Genomic DNA, 21,893 nt, shown 5'->3' on the forward strand with positions numbered 1-21,893 from the left:
CACGTGCAGATTGTGCACATAACTAGTGATAACACTGGTGGTTAATGGAAGGTCTACAGCTGCTTTGTGTGTATTATCATCCCTTACAGTTGTCCACAGAAGTATCTGTCATCTCTCCCGCTTGAGAAGATTTGTAGTTCAGAAATCAGTTGCACATGTTGTTTTGCTTAGGGGAGAAGACATGTTACTTTGGGGAGGGGAACAGACATCCATATTTTGAAGTTTTATTTATTTTTACATACAACAGAGGATTTACTGTCATGATTGATGACAGCTTTGCTGTTGTAACTCTTGTGTCTCTGGACCACCGAAGAACCTTGTTGCTCTAGGCTACTGAGTAACAACAGGGGTTTACCCTAATTTATTCTAGTGTTTTCTCAACAATGACCTATTCTAGAACCAGACTGTCAAAGAACTGGAGGCTCGTGTCCAGCAGTTGACTGTGGAGGTTGAAAACAGTAATTTGCAGCGTCAAAAGTTATCTCAGGAAAAGACTGAGGCAGAACAGCGTTGCCAGACGTTGGGCTCTGAACTCCAGGCATTGAAAGCAAGGTAATGAAATAGCAGTTGCTGTTCTTAACATTGAAGAATATGGAGATTCTGAAAGGAAACATTATTAATTTTATTTCAAGAGCTCAGGGGATGATAATTAGCATTAGAAAGTTGTCATGAAAATGTATTAATTCATGTAAAGCTCATTTTGGAACTGACCCAACCAACCATCCTCAGCAGTGTGTTCTCTTTCCATTATTTATAAGCATTTCAGTCTGTTACAATGAATGTTACAAGTCTGGTACAGGGTCACTTGCATATTTTGTAGACTTGATAGTGAGCAGGTAAGAAGCCAAAATATGAAAGCAATTTCCATATTCTGTTTGCTTACTACTTGTAGGTACAGCTCTCTTCAGAAAGACAAGGACCATGTTAGACAGGAATATGAGGACAACATTCAACAACTGCAAAGTAAATATGATGCAGAAATAAACTTTATAAAGCAGGAACATGCTCACTCTGCAGCTAAGGTATGCTCCCAGGTATAATAGGCATTACAAAGTTGTTTGTTTTTTAAGTGGCCTCCTCAATATAAACGTGATGCTTATGAATAAATCCAAGCAACTGTTCCGTTCCCTAATTTGTACATGTGCATAAGTTTTAAAAAAACCTGTGATTTAATTTTTCATTCCCAAATTTGTCAGAAGAATCATGTAAAATTGACTGATAATTCTGGTATGTATGTGTACATAGAGGAGGTATCTCCATAGCTGATGCAGATAAGGTACAATTAATATGCAGATTTTCTTTGTGCTTATGTGAAAATACCAGAGGGCCTCAGCACTCTGAAAGACTTTGTTTTCACAGAACCTCTTCAATGAGGGAAAATATTTTCCCAGAAATAAATTGTCTTGAGGCTTCTTTAGCATGAAACATTATGCTAAATATTTGTGTTTCATAATTCTTTAAAATTCTGCTGGCATACACTCCACCCAAAGTGTGATAAATCTGGTTTATTTGTGTAAAAACATCCATCAGGTTGATACCTACCAATATGCATAGGTATATATTAATATCATTTTCAAGTTAAAGGTTTGTAGAAATGGCTCATTTGAAATATTCTGCTAATCTTAGAGCAATAGGACAAATGGAGTTCTTCGCATTTATTTATTGGAATTTTGGGAGCTTAGATGATCTGTTTTATTCACAGGGTATTTTTCTTTCAATTTTTAGTGCCAAAGCTTGTTTTATAGGCATTTTATGTGGTTTTCTTTTTCTTAGTTCACCAGATTAACAGAAGTATGAATTACCTGGAGTTGTAAGCTCAGACAGTTGTTTTTTTTTTCCCAAGTTGATATTTTTTTCTGACCTTCTGGCACCTTTGAGATATAAATTTAAAAATGCAAGGGGTGTGTCTGTAGAGCTAATGAGAAATGCAACACAAAGTTTATTTTTCTGTTAAATCCCTACAGGCATCTGACAGGATTACAGAGTTGCAGAGCAGTGTGTCTCTCTTAAAACAGCAGCTTCAAGATGCAGAAGATAAAAGGCAAAAACAGCTGAGAGTGAGTCCTGAATTTTTTACTCAGGAATGACCAGCCATTTTGACTTTTTTCAGTGGTTTGGGTATTTAGATATCCATCCTAAAATGCACTTACATGGAACATTCATCTTTGTATTTTATTCAGAAAAATATATAAAATGTCACCTTGATTGATTTAAAAAGTATGACTAAAAAAGATCACTTTATTATGGGTAAGAGCAGGGTTTTCCCAGGAACCAGCTGTTGTTATTCACATGTTAAAACAGTGGATCATACAGGAGCATGTAAAAGAACTAAGAGTAACTTTTTTTCCCCTAAACAATTTTAAAGTATTGTTTTTATTTTAGTTGCTATGTAAGAGGCCAGTGCAATGTTTTGGCTTCCCACAGGCACTGAAATTGATCCTCTTTCTCAGGATAGTGAGTTCCACTTCTGCATCATACAGCAATCCTGGCTGAGTTTTGCCATCTACTTTTCCTCCTATGCTTTTATTTCACTGTTGATGCAGCACAGAAGGGCATTTTAATAACTCTGGAGAACAATTTCTGTTTCTCTCTAGAAGGCATGAATCATGACTTTCAAGATGGTTGTGTTATGTGTGGGTATTTATGCTGATGGTTGAATTTTTTTATATGTCAAAGAACTTTTAAAATAATGACAAAGTGGATTTTTATTTTTTATGGACTGTTCTATATAATAACAAATACATGTGTATTTAATGACTGCTTTGAAATGATAGAAAACTGTGATTTGTTTATGTAGAACACAAATCTCTTCCTTTGCAGGACCAAGAATACAAGTTTCAAGAGGAAAAACATAACCTGGAACGTGCATCTGAAAAGCAGGTAATGTTTTCAGGAAAATACACCATCTGGTACACACTTCCAGTCTTGTTGTGTACAGAAGCTGAAAGATTAAATTCTGAAATCCCTGAAGTGGTACATTTTGGAATGCGAGCGTTTGACATGGGTTGGAAAAATAACTAGGCAAATTCAAGGAAGATTTTCAGTACAGCTATTTAAGTACAGAATCACTGCTTCTGAGTTGAGGTACCTATTGCCAAAGAGTTTTACCAATTGTAAATATCTCCAGTTTTATATGCTTCTTTTGTTGGCATCTGTTGTGAACTGCTGTTAGAGAAAAGAGAATGGACTAAATTGAGCTTAGCCTGACCTGTTGTCAGTATTTCTATGTTCCTCAATACTTTTTCTCAGTATGTCTTTATTCCATACTTTCCCTTGATTTCAATGTGCTCTCTATATATTGTCAATATATATTGTGCTTACATCAGAAACTTAAAATAAAAAATGTAATTCTCATTAAAACCATTCCATCTTAAAGCACTTTGAAAATACTGTCTACGGTTTTAAACTCTAAACATCAATAGGTTTCTAATTAACCTTCACTTTTAGTGGTGTTATATGTTCAACTCATGCAGTGTTTAATTAAGAGGGTCAGTTGAATTCCTGTCTAATTGAAAAGATATTGTTCAGTCATGTGATTTTCAAATTTGGAAATTTAGAAAATGTCATCATAGCAACTTGTCACTTGGTAATACCATTTGCAGCATGAGTTGTAGGGAGTTTTTGTTTGAGTTAGTGCCTTCCATTGACTTGGATTCAAATGCTTTTTTATCCAAGATATGGTTTGGTTAATCCTTGCCCATGTTTGTCTTTTTTGACAAATCATGGGTTTTATAAACATTGGCCTGAAGCAAAGCCTAGGATTGGAATAGTATTTCAGGTCAAATACCCAAATTGTGCCAATATATTTCTATCTCCTAGCTACTGAAGTATAGTGGCCATTGGTTTATTGCAAAGCCTCACTTCCTCTGCAGATAAGTGCAAATGAAGTGTGGCTGGTCATGTTCCCAGGCACCAAGTCAAAATGCCATCAAATGGCTCACAGCTACACCATTAAACTTTATGATTCTGGCTGATAAGGTGGAAGCATCCATATCAGCTTCCTGCTGTGGCCTGTGTGAACCCAAGGGAGGTTTGAGGGTCACCTGGGAGAATGCTCCTGAGTGGGGGCTGAGAGCACAACCACCAGCCCTCAGCAAAGACTGAAGGTGTAACGTGTCAAGGGAGAAGGGAGCAGATCCTTTGTTTTTAATAGATAACTTGACAGCAGTTTGCTTATTCATAAATAAGAATATGACTGTGGTTTTGAAGTATAGTCTTTGAGAAGGAGGAGGAAATAATACATGTAAACAATCTATGAATATAAATCCATAAAGCAGTATAGATTGGCCCATAAAAGACTAAATCAAGCTCACCTTCAAGGAAAGGAATCATGAAGTCTCTGGTGCAATCTGTTCGCTTAAGAACATACCCATTATCTAATAATCTTTATTAGTCTACAGTGGCTGTTGCCTGCTAGGATATTTAAACATCAAACAAATAAAAGGTAGTAACCCTAAATGTCACTGTTTGATTAAATGTGCTTATCTACTGAATCAGGAACCAGTTAGGTTAAATGGTTTTACAAGCAAAGGAAACACCTGCTTTTTATAAATAATCTACTGCTTGTTTCCCAAACATTCAGCTAAGCATAGGAACAGTGACAGATTATTCCTGAGAGCCATTCTTGAGCCAGCTGGGAAATATATAGGATTTGACCAGGCTTGGCAATACTTTCTTTGCACTCCAATAGACAACCTGTGTGTTTGGAGGCTCTTTCCAAGAAACAAAGTATTCAGGCTTCTGTGTAGTAAACACCTACATGAAACTGTTTATGATAGAGCCTGAGAATTTGTTTTTTCATGGGATTATCCTCTTACACTTCTTACTATACACTTACTAGAACATGTTTTTCTTTTTTGTAGCAACTTAGAGTGTAATGTTGCAAATGCTTGTAGGTTAATAAGGGATTCCCTGTGCTGCCCATGAGATAAAGAAAAACATGGTTAGTAGGTCCCATCACCACATTGTTACTGGAACAAGCCTAAAAGCAAACCAAACTCCTGGACAGAATCTGCCTTGGGCTAAAAAGGGTATGAAAACCCATGGTTTGCTCCATGCCTGGGGGCTGCTAAATTCTGAAGCTGCTTTTCCTCTCCTAATCCCAAACTACCAGAGAAATGAGCTCTTTGTATTCATTTTTGAGAAGAAAAATAACCCCACTAGCTATATGATCATACTTCATCTCTCTGATAATCCTTATTCTTGCATTTTATGTAATTTTAGAGATGGTTGTTTATATCAGTGCAAAAGAAATATGCAAAATAAATAATTTCTATACTTTAAAATAATTGTTTTTATCAGACTTATTTTTTTATTTAGCTAAAATATGGTATTTTTTTTTACCTCCAAATGGTAGATTCATGACCTCAGAAGTGGTGTTGAGAAGGAAAGAGAGGATGCTCAAAAGAAAATTCGTAGGCTGGGAGAGTCTTTGAAGTAAGTGAATATGGAATAATCCTTGAACCATCTCCAGATTTTTAGTTATATTTATTCAATAACTTACACTTTGTCTCATCTGACTGCCTTCCTGTGAATCACAGAATGGTTGAGGTTGGAAGGGACTTCTGAAGATCCTTGAGTCCAACCCCCATGCCAGTGCAGGACCACCACAGAATCTAGGGCAAGTCACTCAGAAATGCATCCAGACTGGTCTTGAAAGTCTCCAGAGAAGGAGACTCCACAACCTCTCTGGGCAGCCTGTCCTGGTGCTCTGTCACCCACACAGTAAAGAAGTTTCTCCTCATGTTGAGGTGGAATTTCCTATGTTCTAGCTTATACCCATTAGTCCTTGTCCTATTACCGGTCACCACCAAGAGACTGGCCCCTTCCTCTACACACCCACCCCTCAAATATTTATAGACATTAGTAAGATCCCCTCTCTGTAGTTTAACTGGATCATCTTCCCATTGTAAAACTGCACCTTATAGTCAGGCATAAAAATGAAAAAAGAAAATCATGAAGTAAAACCACCCACATTTCTTGACTTTAAAGGGGCAGGAATAACACAGAATGGAACTTAGTGATTTTTGGCTGGTCTGTGGTTGTTTTATGGCAATGATTTGGGGTTCCTTTTAAGATTAGTAATTGAATTAATAATGGTAATAAGTAATCATTTTGTAATTGAATAGAAATAAGAAATAGCTTTCAGCCTTGTTTTTGTTTGGATGGAGACAAAAGTTGGCAGATTTGTTAGGGTGGATTTGTGCTCTGAAAGGACACAATTTCCTACCAATGTTTCTGGACAATATGAAAATTTTTACATGTTTGTGTTTATGACACATACAATACATCTCTATGTGTACATATATGGTACATAAATAATACATCACAAGCAGTAATGTTTTGTCTCAGAAATGATGGCTTCTTTATGGCTTTTTTCCCCACTGCTGCAAAAATTAGCCATTTTAACAAACTTTTGCTATTAATATGAATCTGTAAGATCTAATACCTTACCTGACAATGCTTTATTTTGCTGGATTTGTTTGTGTGTGGAATCAAATTAAGTAATTCCAAGCCCAGGCAGACTCCGTAAACCTTTAGAAAACAGCCTTCTGGAGGTGGGTGAAAATTCAGTTCACCATCTTCAGTGGAAATGATGCCCTGTGGAATTGCAGCTCAGCACCTGGCAGGTGCAGCAGTGATTTCTCATCAGCTACTTTGATCTGAATGCACTTTGATTCTGCAGTGGCCACAGGATTATGCCTTGAGTTGCTAGTCAGTGCAAAGGCATGGAAAGGGAAGTGACAGGCATTTTACTGGGCTTTTTTGATATGATTTTTCCAGTGGTGTGACAGCAAACAGAGCTATTGCAGTTTCAGACATTCCCACATAGGTGTGTAATGACAGTGATTGAGACATCGTGTGGAAGAGTAAAATCCACATTTCTGCAAGTTTCTTTCACTTCAAATAAATAGTGTAGCCAGAGTTTTAATAGGAGTTTATATAACTTATAGAAGAGTTTTTTTCTTCTGAAGGTTATGGTAGAAATCTCTTGTCAAAACCAAATCCTTTGCAAAAGAATTGCTCTAAACTTATGACTACTAGTGGTGACTTGTAGATATGAATTTTATATCTAGTTTAGCAATGCATATTATAGGCCTTCTCTAATAGCTAGCGACTATAGGAAGTGTTCCAAGGATTTTTCTAGAATGTCATTTAAAATGCATTTATGTAATAAAGCATCCTTAAAACGCTTCTGTGTAATTACTTGGGGGGAAAGGTTGTTTCTCTAATCCCTTTAGTTTGGTTGGATAAAATATGTCATGAAGAGTGGGCTACAAATAGGCTAAATCTCTGCATTTCTTATCTCTTTTATTTTAAGTACAGGAATAGGAAATCAAGAGTTACACTTATATTCTGATTTGTCACGCTACAGGCAGCGTTGAATGCAGCAGAAAAAAATAAGAATAAAAATCTCTGTCCATTTGTTACTGAAGAATTTACATGGAAGAGAAAGACAAGGTCTGGCTGCCTTTATCCATGACTGTTAGCCAGAGTCGTGCTCAACATGATCTGCTCTGTGAAATCTGGAAACCTATTTACTAAAAATATTTATTTTCCCTCTTTAAGTATATGAACATACATTTAGTTAATATTTTTAATTTGCTAGTATTTCTCATTTTATTAAAGAATTGAAATATAGAAGCTCAGAGATGTGGCAATGTAGGGAACTGGGAACAAGCATGGCTTTGGGACTTAAAAATGAGGTTGGAACATGTGAGTTAAAGCCTCTTTGATTTTACTCTTGTTTCTGATTCAGTGATCATTCTTGAAGCAGCTTGAGTTGTCTGATCTGCTCTAGCGGTATTCAGGAGTGTTGCAGGTGGAGGATTTGTGCACTTTCCTAAAGATCTCCTTTCCACAATAAATAGTTGTGTTTAAAAATGTTCCCCTTGGTTTGGACCAGTTCTGCACATTCTCTGGCTGTGAAGACTCTTGCTGTGTCTATAAGTAGCAGTTTTAAGTAAGAATCTGTCCCAATTACTGACCAAAAGCTCTCAAGCTGGATCTAACTTGTTTTCAGAAGAAGATGTGAGTGTTCAGAGCTGTTAGTGCTTTCATTAGTTTGATGTGTCTGTCACAAATATTACATTTCTTTTCACCAGGAGGTTTACTAAATAATGAGCTCTGTTGATATCAGCCCTCAAACAACAAGTCAACCTTCTAGCCCTCTTGCTGCAGAATTGTTTGAAGACTTGTAGAGTTTCTTGTGGTCCTCAAATAGCAGGGTAAACTACAGGCAGCAGCCTCTAGGCATTGCTAGAATTTCAGAAATAATTATAAGACTAATTTAATGAAGTACCAGCCAGAGTGCCTGTTCAGTAAGGACCTTGGAGATGATAAGTATATATTACTTTCACAATTTAAATATTTAGACTTTAATGTTAACAGGGTGGTCACAGCAATGACCCTGAAGGCCTCCCCTGAGGTATCACAGCCCCGTGCCAGGCGTTCCTGGCAGTCAGCAGAAGTGCATGTGCTTTAAGGCTGGCTTCGTTTATTTGCTGATAAACAGAGAGATTTAGAACATTGTTGCTTAAGACCAGAGGTAAAAACCTATTTTATGATCCAAAGAAAGAGCAGAATGGCCATGTGCATTATTAGTGTTTATATACTCCATCAGTGCACGATGTAGAACTGCCAGCTTGAGCTACATCAAGGAGAATATCAGGTGTACAGGAGGAAACGTTTGTTTTACAACACTTAGTTTGAAGTCTGTTTATATGTTGTTAATGATAATATATAAAAAAACCTAAAGATGAAACAGTAAAGAAGTTACAGGGTTTTTTGAAGTGTGACTACAGCACTTCTAATGTGGTTTGGTTTTGCCACTTCCATTCTGGGGTCCATAATAACTTTATGACTGCAGAGACGTATAAAGTTTGTCCATCTTAAGGTAGAGTTTTTGGACTAAATTGTAAACACACAAGTTGAGACTCTTATCTGTCACCTGCAGGGAAGTGCAGACCACCTTGCTGCTGCTGGTTTCTCCGGGTAATGGTTGTGATGGTTCTCACATACCGGAAATCATTATGGGATCTGATCGAACGCTTCTTTGGTTTGTGACTCAAGCACAAATTAATACTTCCTTATGCTACTGAACTACAGCTTTTCTGAGTTCTTAATCTTCTGCTCTGTGGTGTGGCTGAAGAGAACCAATTTTAAAAAGTCATATTAGGACAAATGAACTGAACTGTTGCCCTTACAGGTGCAGACCTTGTCACTGAACACTGCTGTGTCCAGGGCTGCTCACACCAGCACTGGGAAATGCTTCAGGACTCTCTGCCTTGCTATCTTGCCTTTTTCTTTTTTCTTCTATTTTTTTTTTTTTTTCTAAAACCTGCCTTTGGAGCCAAATCTCAGCACTTTGCAAGTGGTGATGATACAGAGCAAATGTTTAGCAGCTGGTTTATTGAAAGTCACTTAATAAAGTTGTTTGTTTATATAAGAAACTAACAACACCTCTTTCCTTCATTGCTTCTCTACCCTTCATCTGAACTTGCTTCAAACTCTTCTGGGGAAGAAAAAGGGACTAAACTTTCCAGAAACCAGCAAAGCTGCTCCTGTCTCTTTGCAGATTTGTATTTTTAGAGGAGTTTCAAAAGCACACACATGATTTTCACAGTATTTTGTGATTTGGTTTAGATGGCAGACCAAAACATTTCAAAGCCTTTTAAATCAAGGGCATGGTGTGAAGGTGGTGCATGTAGATGTTAAATAAAATACACAATAAAAGGAATTTGCCTGTCTTTTCCCATGTGTACCTGTGAACATGCACACATTTTCTCTGGGAATCCTTGACGTGAGAAGCAGGGGAAGTTGATTTCTCTTTGGAGATGATGCAATGGAGTTCCCTCACTGTAGACTTAAAAAGTCTTTTTCATTGCAGTTGGTTATTCCCGATATGAAGCTGTGTCAGTCCTTTATGCCTCCACTGGACTTTACTAGTTTTAGGGACTTTGTCAAGTGCAGCTCGGTGATACTAATACAGATTTTAAATTTCAGATTTTGTGTGTAGTGCAGGTATTACTACTACAAGGTTTTGTTTCAAATAAAGTATCTGATAAAAATACGTTTGCACTTCCATTTACTAAAGCAAGTTGGAAAAAAGCTGTTTTGGGAAAGAAGTGAATTTTTTTCATAGCAATTTCTCTTCTTGAAGTCTTATTCATTTGTTTATTCCAAGAGCTTCTACTTGTCATCTCCCAGCATGGTTTGCCAGTCGTTCGGTTATTCCCTTCTGAATCATTTGTTCCCTACCTGACATTGCCACAAGGTACATGGAGCAGTGGAGCTGGAGCTCTTCTCTGGCTCGTCCTGAGGTTTTTCACTTGGTGGTGATACTTGTAAAGCCTTAGGAGAGAGGCTTCTAGATCACTGTTACTCAGAAACAGAAGCTGATGTCAGTACATCTTGCAAGAAGAAATCTAATAATAACGGGTCTGCAACTTCAGCCTTAATTCCTGACCAAAGAGATGCCTGGGTTGCAGCTGTGTGGAGGTTCAGTGTGTTTCTGTCTTCTCATTTTTAGTTGCACAGGGCTTTGGTCTGGTTTGGACTTTTGGATCCTGTTATGCTGCCCTGAGCTTGCTGGTTGGTTTTTTTGTTGTTCTGAGCCCCCTTGTGTGCCTCCAGCAGGAGTTCACCTGGTGTTTGCCACAGTCCACCTGTGTTGGTGAAATGGAGACAAGACAAAAATGGGACCAAGATGAGATGGTGCCTTCTAGAATCTCTGCTCTATTTTTCTTTCAGCTGTGCGTGTGGAGTGGCTCATTTCTCATTGTAGAGTTTTCTTTGCTGTGTAAAGAGCTGGACTGGACTTGTTTGGTGTGACAGGCTTTTTTGCTTTGTTCAGAACATGAAAAAATGTCTAATATTTTAGCACCAGAGGTTTTATGTGAGAGTCTTGTAGTCTTTGAGATTACCAATCTCATGCAAAATTCCCATGGTGCTTAAATAATTTTCCTTTGTATTATCATAAAAGGAACAATGTAGAAGAAACGAGGGCACATAAATCTCAGAGAAATCAATGATATACAAAGTGCTTCTGGGTAATAAAGGGAGAAACATAAAGGCAAGGATCAATAAAAAGGTGAAGATAGATGGCAGAAGGAGGTAGAATTAATAGCAGAGGATGTAATTTCATTTTGCTTTGCAGGTTGCAGTTGCATAACTTTGCATTTACTGTTATGTTGGATCCCAAGATTTAAAAAAAAATAATAATCTAGAATTTTAAAAATCTACAGAAATTATATTTTAAAAAACCCCATGGCTTGCAGGAATTTTTGTAAAGTTAATGATATCAAACCCTTTGAGAACTTTATCTTTAAACAGCTCCTTCTTCAGCATATTATTGTATGGACTGTATTGGATGGAACTTGTGTGGCAGTGGAGGTCACACATGCCATTGCATACAGCAATACAGCTCCATGCTAATCATCAGCATGATGATAAATAAAGAAACTGAGTGATAGTTTAACCACAAGTTGATTTTTTTTTTCCTCTCTTGCTCCTCTAAGTTGATTCCAGATTCTGAATAATCACTTGTTAATATTTTTAGGATCATTGCCTAAGTGTAGCTGTTTTCCTGTAGTTAATTTCATTTTTCCTTGAAAATGAAGTATTTGTGTGTGGAGGGGGAAATTCTTATTGGACTGGAAAAGCTATTACTATTTAAAGCCGGAAATAATTAAAGAAATATGAGAAGGCATTGTCTTTAATTCCAAATGTTGCAATAAAGAACATTGTTAAGAGTTTATACTCATGTTCATTGTGTTCTTCATTCATGTTTAGTGTTGTCTTGTTGCAACACTTGTACTATGTTGAAAAAAGCAATCTTGGATTTAAAACCACTGGTAATGTTAAGTGGCTGAAGAGTTTGGATACAATTTTATTCTTCAAAACAGGGCTGTGTGTTTTTTTGGTTTTGGGTTTTCCACCCCCCCCTCCTCTAAGAATCAGTGGAAAACCAGCCAGCTGTTCTCCACTTGGTGCTGCTTGAGCATCTGAAACCTTTTAGAGCAAAACCAGTCAAAGTTTCCAGCATATTGTAAACATTCCTGTAGCCCCAGTGAACATGCTGACATAACCCTCACTCTAGGAGGCACAGTGTAAAGTATGACCAGAGGACAAAAAAATGTGGTAGCTTTATTTAATAGTCTCACTTAAAAGAAGAAATAAAGTGTTCTATTAACTATTTACAGCCTTTCATTTTCTTTCAGCAGTTTCTCTGGAGACCTACTGGCAATAATGAAATATGTATTGAAAGGAAAGCTGGAGTTGTACAAAAACCCCACAATGTACCAGTTGATTTTTAATCCTTGTCTATGGGAGCTTTGTGTCCCTCAGGACCGATAGAGAGATATCACATAACATCTTTATGGTATCAACTATGAAAGTGCTTCATAGGGATGCAAGAGCTGGGTACTGAACAGCAGCAGTGTGGGTTAACTGTTGGCAGATGCTGGCCTAATCATTAATGTAGTTAAGGGCTATAGATTTTTAACCCCACTAAATGAGTATACAAATAATTAACACAAGTGTCAGAATTGTTCCCTTGTTATTCCAAAAGGCTTCCCTTTTACAATGGTGCATCTTCTGGATTTAGTGCAATGCATTTCAAGCCCGTGTTGTCCTTACAACATTGAGCCTTCAGCTGGCTAAAGAAAGTCTTACAGTTTCTGAAGTTCAATTACTGATTTTTAATAATGTTTCAGACTGTCATCTTTTTTTGGGTTAGTTAGAAACTATCTACAAAAATAGTATAAGGAATTACTTTGTTCCTTTTTGCTGTAGCTAGAAGATTCTGATTGCTACATTTCAATTGCCCTTGGGTATCAGTTTACTTTTACTGTTTACTTGCTAACTTTGTTTCAGCTTCAGCAAGACAAGGAACCTTCATTGAAGAATTAGTTAATGTTTCAAACAGTAATTTTATGGAGGGGAATAAAAAAAGTGAAAAATACATGTTTACCATAGCCTGTTAGAAGGAACTGATGAGCTGAGCAGATACTCACCCTTCCTCAGTATTGAGTTATTGTATTATTGGATATTATTGTTCTGAATCCTGAACTCTAATAGTACAATTATTTTAGCCATAAAAATAGTTAGCTTAAATAGACTGCAGGACAGCCTGAAGGCTGCATCCTTGTGCCTCCTGGTGTAAGCGAGTGAGAGGCTTGTTTTCTGGATTCTGGACTTATTCAGAGGTGGTGGTTGGTGGTGTAGCCATGTTTGTCTAAGGGCAGAAGAGAAACAGGATTGGTGGGAAAGAATTTCTTTTATTAAAGGCTTTTTGACTCAGGGTGTTTTTATCAACACTTCTTTGAAATAATAAACGTGGCATGCTTTCAGCTGAAGTAATTAGTTAGGTTTTTCATTTAGAGTTCTGTATAGGAAAAATTGAAGACAGTCTTAAGACTGTTGTTTCATCTTCGTTGTCTTTGATTTGCCAACCACTGTTGGCTCTGTCACTCATAACACATCTCGGGCTGTTCTTTGTTAGTGTTAAGTGATTCTTCTTGCCTGGCTCTCCTCTCTGCTCAGTGATCTCTCCCACAGTTTGTCCTTCGGATGGTTTATTTTATTCACCCTCCAGCTCTCTGAGCCACAGCACTGTTCTCTGATCCCTGTCTCTTCCTTCTCTGCACCTCTTCTCTGGGAATCTCATGAATCTATTTACTATCTGTGCTGCTGGCTTTGTGGTCCAGCTTTTAATTACAGTCTTGTCTGCTTTTATCTCAGCCATTATCTACACCTGTCTCTCTAATTCTCCCCTCCATGTTCTCCTCGTTGAGGTTTAGCTGTCATCTCAGCATGCAAAAGCCAGGACTATTAATCTCTCTTCTAATCCTCCTCTCATGATAACCAAGCTTCTGTAGCCTTTCATAAATGTGGTGTATCTAAATCTTGGAGACAGTTTCTGCAGTGTTGAGCAAAATTATAACATTTTCCTTTCCAGACACATTTACAACACTTGCCCAGCCTTTTAGCCCACATCTCATTCATCATTTTGCAGTTGCTGTTTTTACTCAGTTTACATAACACCTAGCACAATAGTACCCTGTCATTATTGTAATGAGAAATAGTTATAATAATTATTAGTGTGTTTAACCAATGTCTCATTCATTTGTGAGCCATCAATTTTCAATGTAATGCATTACTGTTATTCCACAGAAGTGTGATACTACACACGTGGAATATTATTTACCCTAAATTCATTAATGGCTTGAAGTGGTGGTTTAGTTTGTTAATGTTATCTCATGATTTATTTAAAATGTAAGTATAGAATTTAAAATAAGAGTTGTATTGTAAATACAGTTCATTGTTATAGCTTCTTGAAGGAATGCAGACCAGCTTTTTGATGTTAACATCTGAAATTATGCAAACTGTAGACAATTTATAAGTGGATACAGGACAAAATCAGGGAATGAAAGATAAAATTGTTCTCTACTACATATTTTTGGCTTTATTTCTTTAAATTGATGAAACAAGTTAGAATGCTTTCTAACAACTTCGAAATATTAAAGTGCCCAGGGACAGGATGGGGATGATGTTTTGAAGGCAATAAATATTTCAGCTTCACATTTCAGTCTTTCTTCTTTGTTCCTTTGATCTGGCTTTGGTTTAGTTATCATTCCGCTTGAATGACTTCACACTGTCTGTCTTCCTCTCCCCACCAAAAAGAAGTGTTCTGCACATATTCCATATGTTTGGGCCCTCGTGTTGTTCCTCCCTCTTTGCTGGTAGTAACTGCCTCTACTTTAAGCTGCTCTAACCACAGCCACCATGGGTGCCCAATATGTAATTTACATTGAAAGCTTTTCCTTAACTGTCACTATTAGTTAAAAATAGCAGAGAAGGAGAATTAAATTCTCTGTGTATTTCAGAGAATTGTTATTACTGCTGTGGTGGTTTTCTTTAGCAATAACCTAACCCAGGCACTCCTTATTTCTACAGAGAAATGGTATTTTAGGATTTAATACATTATTTGTATCACTGAAATACTTGGCATTCTAGAAACAAAATTAGAGGGGCTGTTGTGTGGGGTGTTTTTTAGTGATTATTGTGCCCAGCTAAAAATTGGTGTCACGGATCTTGCATTTGGCTATAAATGGATAAACTGCTGCATTCCTCTGGAGTTCTGCCTGTATCTGGGCACCTCCATGGGAAAGGCTCTCTGAGATCAGGAGCAGGATCCTGTGTTCACTTGTATTTCAGGGTACAAAATCTTATAAATCTGTCCATATGCTGGATGGGTACTCATGTGTCTGTAGCTTATACACAGAAGATACTAAGGTAAAATTCCGGAGTGTTGCTGTTGCATGGGAAGTTTGTGTATGCTCTGGTGGAGGGTTTTTTTTAGCTACTCAGCATGCAGTGTGTTATGTTGATGTGGGAAACTGTCTAGTGAGTTGTCATCTCCTTTGGGAACACGTGTTTATATAGATTTTTAAAAATCTAAATGGGCTTTATAAACAGTGATAAATTATTGTGTTTCAACACAGATTAGTAACAGTATCAATTTTTATTCCTGGTGTCAACAAATAAAAGGAAAGCTGTTTAGAAAGAAACTCAGTGATACCCTTCATCAGGTGCCTTCCTGCAAGCAAACAGTTTGCAGTTTAGTGGGGAGTGAAGCAATTTTCTCTCAGAAGTGTTAATATTTGAGGAGGGGAGGAAGGAACTGGCAAAGACTTGTGGAAGTAGAGCAAATCTAAAGGCACGGGGTTAGTGCATATAGGTGATGTGGAATCAGCAGGATTTCTAAGGGAGTATTTTCCTAGATTTTCTAGAGCATTTCTAAACAGATCGTAATTTAAAGATCTTGGCTTCATCAGTATGAGGAGGACTCAGCTATTACTCTGCTTTTTCAGGCCTTTTTTGTATCTACAAGCATAAACTCAAAGTCCTACTAGCCTGTGACAGACAAGAGATGGACCCTCTCCATTTTGTGGCCTCCATCAGAATCTAAGTTTCAGAAGATTATTCAGTGGCAAAATGCATCTTTACTGTAAATATTTCTCACTCTGCTTTTGTGCTCCATTATAGTCAGGAAACAATGTTCTGTTTGGACATGAATAAGTTTTCACTGCTGCCAACAGGACTTGAAAACCTGGCAAATAATTTTGCATATTCATTAATTAAGGCTTGGTATAGTTTTTATAAGAAGCCATGAGGATTTTCCCAGTCTAGTTATTATTTATATCACTGGAAAGGTCTTTAAAGTACAACCAAGGCACTTGTGTGCAGAGTTGCTAATGGGATGTGGAAGAAGTTGTCCACATGCAGCTCCTGGAGGTACATATTTTGTACATTTGGATGCTTACATGCAATCCGAAATGCTTTATGTTCTTGAAGAGGCTGTGACCAAGGCAGGTGCATCTCCTGGTCTTGTTTGCTGCTACATCAGCCCTTGCTTTATCCAGGGGTTGTTGAGAGCCCTGCAAGTGACAATGCTGGTTCAGCCATATATGCTGGGACATGTCATATTGATCTAACCCCTCCTGTAAATCACTGGATTACCCTGTGTTTCATTAACCTGACTTGCACTGCTGTAGTGCCTTGGTCTGGGTAGTAGTTACCTCTTGGAAGATATTTTGTGAAGCAAGGAAATATGATTAAGCATGAAGAGGAAGCATGTCAGATGTTTATATTTTCCATTTATCAATGCACTTCAGAGTGCTGCTTTCTGAAATTGCAATTCTGGACTTCACAGTCAAATTTCCCTGAGATGCTTTGTGCTGTGTAAGATTGCTAATTCCGTTGCCGTATCCTTTATAAACTGAAACAAGAGGAATTTGCTGCTTTTTAAATTGGGGCCAAAGAGTAAATTCACCCTATTTTTAAATATATTCAAGCCGGCTCAGCTTTAGGGATTTAAGTGATCTAATAGTGTTGCATTCGGCCTAACAACTAGTCCAACTGAAAAAAATAATCTTCAAAGTGAATATTTTAGTGCTTCATGCAAGGCCCATTGCTCAGTGTCTTGGGGAAAAAAAAAAAGTAAAGCTTTTCTTATATTTTTGAACTCTGGTCCATTGTTGTACATGTTTTTTAAGCTGGTGGACAAATCTTCACTGCACAAGATGTAGAGCTAGCTCCCACAACCCTAAAAAATGAGTTTTTATTCCTGATGTTGCATCTATTCATGGGATTAAGCCTTAAAAGGAAGGGAGGTGCATAAAACCGGTTTCCAAAAAGTTTGCATCATAAAATTTCAAAATAAAAATACATTCCTCAGGAAGAAGATGGATAAATTTGGAGGCTCACTAACATTTAGATTTGTTGCATTTCCATCTGTTGGACCAAAAAATCGGCTCCCTAGTACATGAGTGTCAGGGGGATAATTGAGCCAAATGCCTTTGCAGCTGGAGCCTGTGTAATAACTGACTCATCAGGCACTTCATATCAGTTTTCGCTCTGGGGGCATCATTGGTGTGTTCTTTCTGAGAAGTGTCTGAGGGCTTTTGTACTTGCAATTTTAAAGTTTTGGATCCTCTGTAGCAGAAATTTAAATCCTAAATGGTCTTTCTGCCCGTTGAATTTGGATGGGGAAAAATGCTGATTTTGGTGATGGTTTCTTTTTTACTGTACAGTTTTTCTTTCATAAATAATTGGAGAATGTGGTAACTTAGATTAATATGCAGAAATGCTTCCCTCTCAAAGAAGCTTAGAAAATGGAATTGCTGTGGCAATAGAAAGAAAATATATCTGCATAGGGATGATGGATGCTTCTATGGACACAAAACCAAAACCCCTAAACTATTATAACTGAAAATGTGACGCAGGATTTTGTTCCAGTTTCCAGTTGCTGGGTAAGAAAAGATTTTCCTTTTTCTGTAAGGAAAATAGCAGTCTCATGTCTCAGTTATTCCATCAGTTGTGAGTAAAGTACCAAAATAACTTAAATTTTTTTTTTTAGATATGCACAATGAAAAAACCCCATCCAAGTCTGACAGTAATTTGCTTACTCAGGGCTTGTGGCATTGCTTTGATCTCTGTGCTAATGGAATTACCCTGCTCTCCTTCACTGCAAACAGACCCTTTGTGGAGATGCAGGATTATGTTCTTTTTCCCATTGTCAAAGTCTGGTATGAAAACCACAGAAGAGGATGTGAATCCTGTAACTTTGGGCTTGGCAGCTTCCTGACCTTTATAAAAGCCTTGCTCAGTGCTGTAATAGCTGGTTCAGTGCTGGCAAGGTGACAGGCTAGATGAATTAGCCAATCTTTTCCATCTCTCAAGTGTCAGATTCTTTGTTTTATATGGAAATAATTTCTGTCAAAATGGGAAATTTATCATGAGGTCCTTCCTCTGCCTGCAAAATAAAAATGTCAACCACAGGTCTGTTTGAATGTGTCTTCTGTTACAAGCCACTGGTGGAGCCAGCTTTGTCCATTGATCCACCACTGCCTTCCCTGTGTTTTAACCCGGTCAGACAAGTCCATGGTCATAGTAATGTGAAATAGTGAATAACACTGCCTGTGTGAGGAATCACATCTAGATTTCTTGAATGTTTACAGGTTACCAGAATGATAATTTAATGGATCTGCCTCTTTAGATGTGTGTATATATATGTGCATGTACATGAAATGTTATATGTGCATAACTGTTAATATACTGTGATGTCTTAAGAAACCCAAACCCAATTCTATACATGTATTGACATCTATACATGTATAGACTTTAATACAAAGAAAAGTAATCCAGATGTGGCACTTGGGGACATGGCTTCAGGCTAGTCTTGGTTGAGTAGAGTTAATGGTTGGACTCGATGATCTTGAAGGTCTTTTCCAACCTAAGTGATTCTGTGATTCTGTAATAGGTCAAACAGTAAAGAGGCTGTCAATAGAAGTATCTTTGGGTGAAGATTTAACATGAGTCATTACTTTAAAGGCTGACTAGATAGAACAGCATCATGGGTTTCTGCTGGATTAAGAAGGTACCATGTGTCCTGCATTACCCTGCTTTGCACTTGGATGTGTGTCAAGCAGTGAATAATCCTGCATCTGGGTGAAGATGCCACTGGGATCATTTTTTTCTTCGTTTTTAATGGGAGAAGACAATTATGCTAGAAGGAATTATTTTAAAAACTGGGGGGGAGCAATAAACTTTTAATGGTGAGGTTAAAATAGGGGGTTATAGAGCAGGAAATAAACCATTCAAGTCAACATGGCTTTGAAGAGGACTTGTCATCAGCCATGAAGGCTGTGTTTAGGCGTGGGAAATTCAATAAGTGAAAGTGAAAATAACTCCAGCCCTCTATTCCCTTCTTCAAAGTATTGCTAAGGGAAGTTTGGCAGAAGCTGGGACAGGAAATTGAAATCTGAATACTATTTTAAAGTGATAGGGTTAAAGGCCTCCCTTTTACACTAGCACACTTGTTCTTTTATTTGATACTTGAACTCTGAAAATGTTCTGTGACTTTCTAGGGAGAAGGAGGAGCAGCTGACTCGGGTGACAGAGGTACAGAGGCTGCAGGCCCAGCAGGCAGATGCTGCCCTGGAGGAGTTTAAGCGGCAGGTGGAGCTGAAGTCAGAAAAAGTCTATGCTGAAATGAAACAGCAGGTGAGAAGGTCACAATGCCAGCCTTTCTGAAACTCTGTCTCAGTAGGATAGCATATTCTGATCTTATAATGCCAGAAACATGCTTCGCTTGAGAGTGCTACATCAAAATCTTTCACAATGCAGTGTCTTTGCTGGCAAGTCAAAAAGGGATGTTAGCAGGTGTTTCATCTTTCTAACAAAGCCAGAATTGTCATTGTTACAGAGGTATCCGCTGTCGTGGTACTGATTAGGGAATTTTCAGGAGTGAGACTATAAAGTGTTAGTTTGTACACCCCTGTGGAACAACGTTTGTCATTTTCCACTTAAATGTGTGTCTCTTCCTACTCTTTTTGGAATGATTCTGTCTTCTGTTAATGAGGTCTTGTAATCAGTTTGAGCCTAAACAGGGGCAGAGCTGTGGTAGCTGCTGGCAGTCATGGGCAGAGACAGAGAAATGGATTTTCCCTGAAAATTAGTAGCAGGAATTTATCTAAAAAGACTTTAGTGTCTTAAGTCCCTTGTGGAGCAAACAATAGTTAAACCATCATGCCTGGGATTTTACAAAAGCAGCATGGGGAGTGAAATAAGGAACAAGGGACAGGTGATCAAAAAGAAAGAGAAATGGGAGTATTTCCTTGACTTGCTTGTGTGGTTGAAATCTCAAGATATAATTCAAGCTTGTAATTCTGCCTGGCCTTACACTCAGGTTTTCAACCTCACTGTTGACAGCAGGATGCTGCAGTCTGATACTGTAATGGATTTCTGAGTGTGCTGCCTCATAATCTAACAAAATTCTTCTTCCTGTTCTCTTGAAGTTTTGGGTTTTTTCCTGAAAATCTTCCACAAAAGTGAGAAATTAAGGCATTGTTGATATTTTTTAAGACCCATGTGACAGCAAAGAGTAGAATTTGGAAGTGAAAAAAGGCAAGAACAAACTTACAAAAGCAAGATTTGTTCTGCAAACCAGACTCATGAGGGCAAAACAAAAAATCCCACCATTTTAATCAGCCCTTTCCTGTGCCGTGAGGTTCTCCTCCAGCTTCTGCACGATGACTGAAAGTGCCTTATTTTTTTTCTAAAGTACCTTATTTCAGTCGAATTTCAGAAGGATTAGTAATATTTTCATTTGCTTAAAAATCCCTCAGCAAAGAAAACCCATCCAAACCAAAAAAAGTGCCCAAGAATGTGGAAAACTTAGTCAGTTGTCATTTAAAAATTACTGCAGATTTCTTTGGAATTTTGCTGTGCTCTGGGAAGTTTTGAAAATAAATTTTGCTGCACTCTGAGTCAGCTCTGGGTTTATTCTGTCCCTGCTGGCATGCTAAAATCCAGAAATAGTGAATTATATTGTACAATTGAGCAACACTGTACAGGAACCAAGGAAATACATCAGAGAAACACTGCTGAAGCTGACTTCATAGCTTTGTCCTTTCTCATTCTACACACACGTAGTCTTTAGATAAATCACCTGCTAGATTGCAATGTACTGGAAAATTCTATTTTGTGGTTAGATGGAATGTATTACTTCTAAAGCAAAAACTGTAGTAGCTATAGCAACACTATTTCTAACTACACTAGAAATATTTGGCTTCCAAAGCCACTTTTTGCTGTGTGGCAAAGTTAATTATGGAGATGGTTAAAATGGGCTCTGGCTTTTTCAGTTCTTGTAATCAATATTTGATTCATTAGTTTGGCTCTGTGGTATTTTTTTTGCCATCTGCTTCATATTCTTCAAGCTTGTGATTATTAAGAGTCACCTGATGCCCACTGATGGACAAGTGATATACTTTTAACTACAAGATGTGCATTTTTTCCCACTAGTAAGTAGCAAAAAGAGAAACAATACATAGACTACGTGATGGTACTTCAGCTCTGGTGTTTCTTGGGTTTGGCAAATCATGGTCAAGAGCTCACAGTGCACGTGTGGGAAATACAGGAATGTAACCTCACAATTAAAGCACAGAAGCCAGTAGAGTTAAAGCATCTTTGCATATGTTTTTGCTATTTCACTTTTTAGAGTTTTCATTCTCTTAAAAATAAAAATCCTGTAATAATGTAACAAGATCTTTTCTTTTTCTGGTTTTTATTGAGCTGGGCACAGTACAGGTATGGACATGAAGTCTGAGTCTTCCAGAGGCAGAATAAATTATTCATAAAATATTAAAGAAAAGACCCTTCTCTTAATAGCAGGAAGCAGCAGTGGTGTTGAATACTGGAAGGATAACTTGTTCTTTTATGGTCTGTTTTTCTACTTTCTATCTGGCCAACGCTTCCTAATACCTTCCTCTTTTGTGGTAGGATTTTCCAACACACTGCTTCTCCCACTGAGCAGAGTCTTTTCTCCT

The 21,893-nt window shown here is 37.7% G+C and overlaps 1 protein-coding gene across 1 annotated transcript in view; it reads left to right on the top strand.

Annotated features, from left to right (window-relative positions):
• CEP112 (centrosomal protein 112kDa) overlaps nucleotides 1-21,893 on the top strand; it is a 157,128-nt gene that overhangs the window by 38,259 nt on the left and 96,976 nt on the right. The window contains exons 13-18 of the mRNA XM_010002794.1: nucleotides 398-552; nucleotides 893-1,022; nucleotides 1,965-2,057; nucleotides 2,821-2,880; nucleotides 5,357-5,436; nucleotides 19,434-19,569. Of these exons, the coding sequence (XP_010001096.1) occupies nucleotides 398-552; nucleotides 893-1,022; nucleotides 1,965-2,057; nucleotides 2,821-2,880; nucleotides 5,357-5,436; nucleotides 19,434-19,569 (654 nt within the window). The remainder of the gene's footprint in view (nucleotides 1-397; nucleotides 553-892; nucleotides 1,023-1,964; nucleotides 2,058-2,820; nucleotides 2,881-5,356; nucleotides 5,437-19,433; nucleotides 19,570-21,893) is intronic.

The sequence above is a fragment of the Chaetura pelagica genome, unplaced genomic scaffold (genome assembly GCF_000747805.2).
Source record: "Chaetura pelagica isolate M959 unplaced genomic scaffold, ChaPel_1.0 scaffold47, whole genome shotgun sequence".
In the NCBI taxonomy this organism is placed as follows: domain Eukaryota; kingdom Metazoa; phylum Chordata; class Aves; order Apodiformes; family Apodidae; genus Chaetura; species Chaetura pelagica.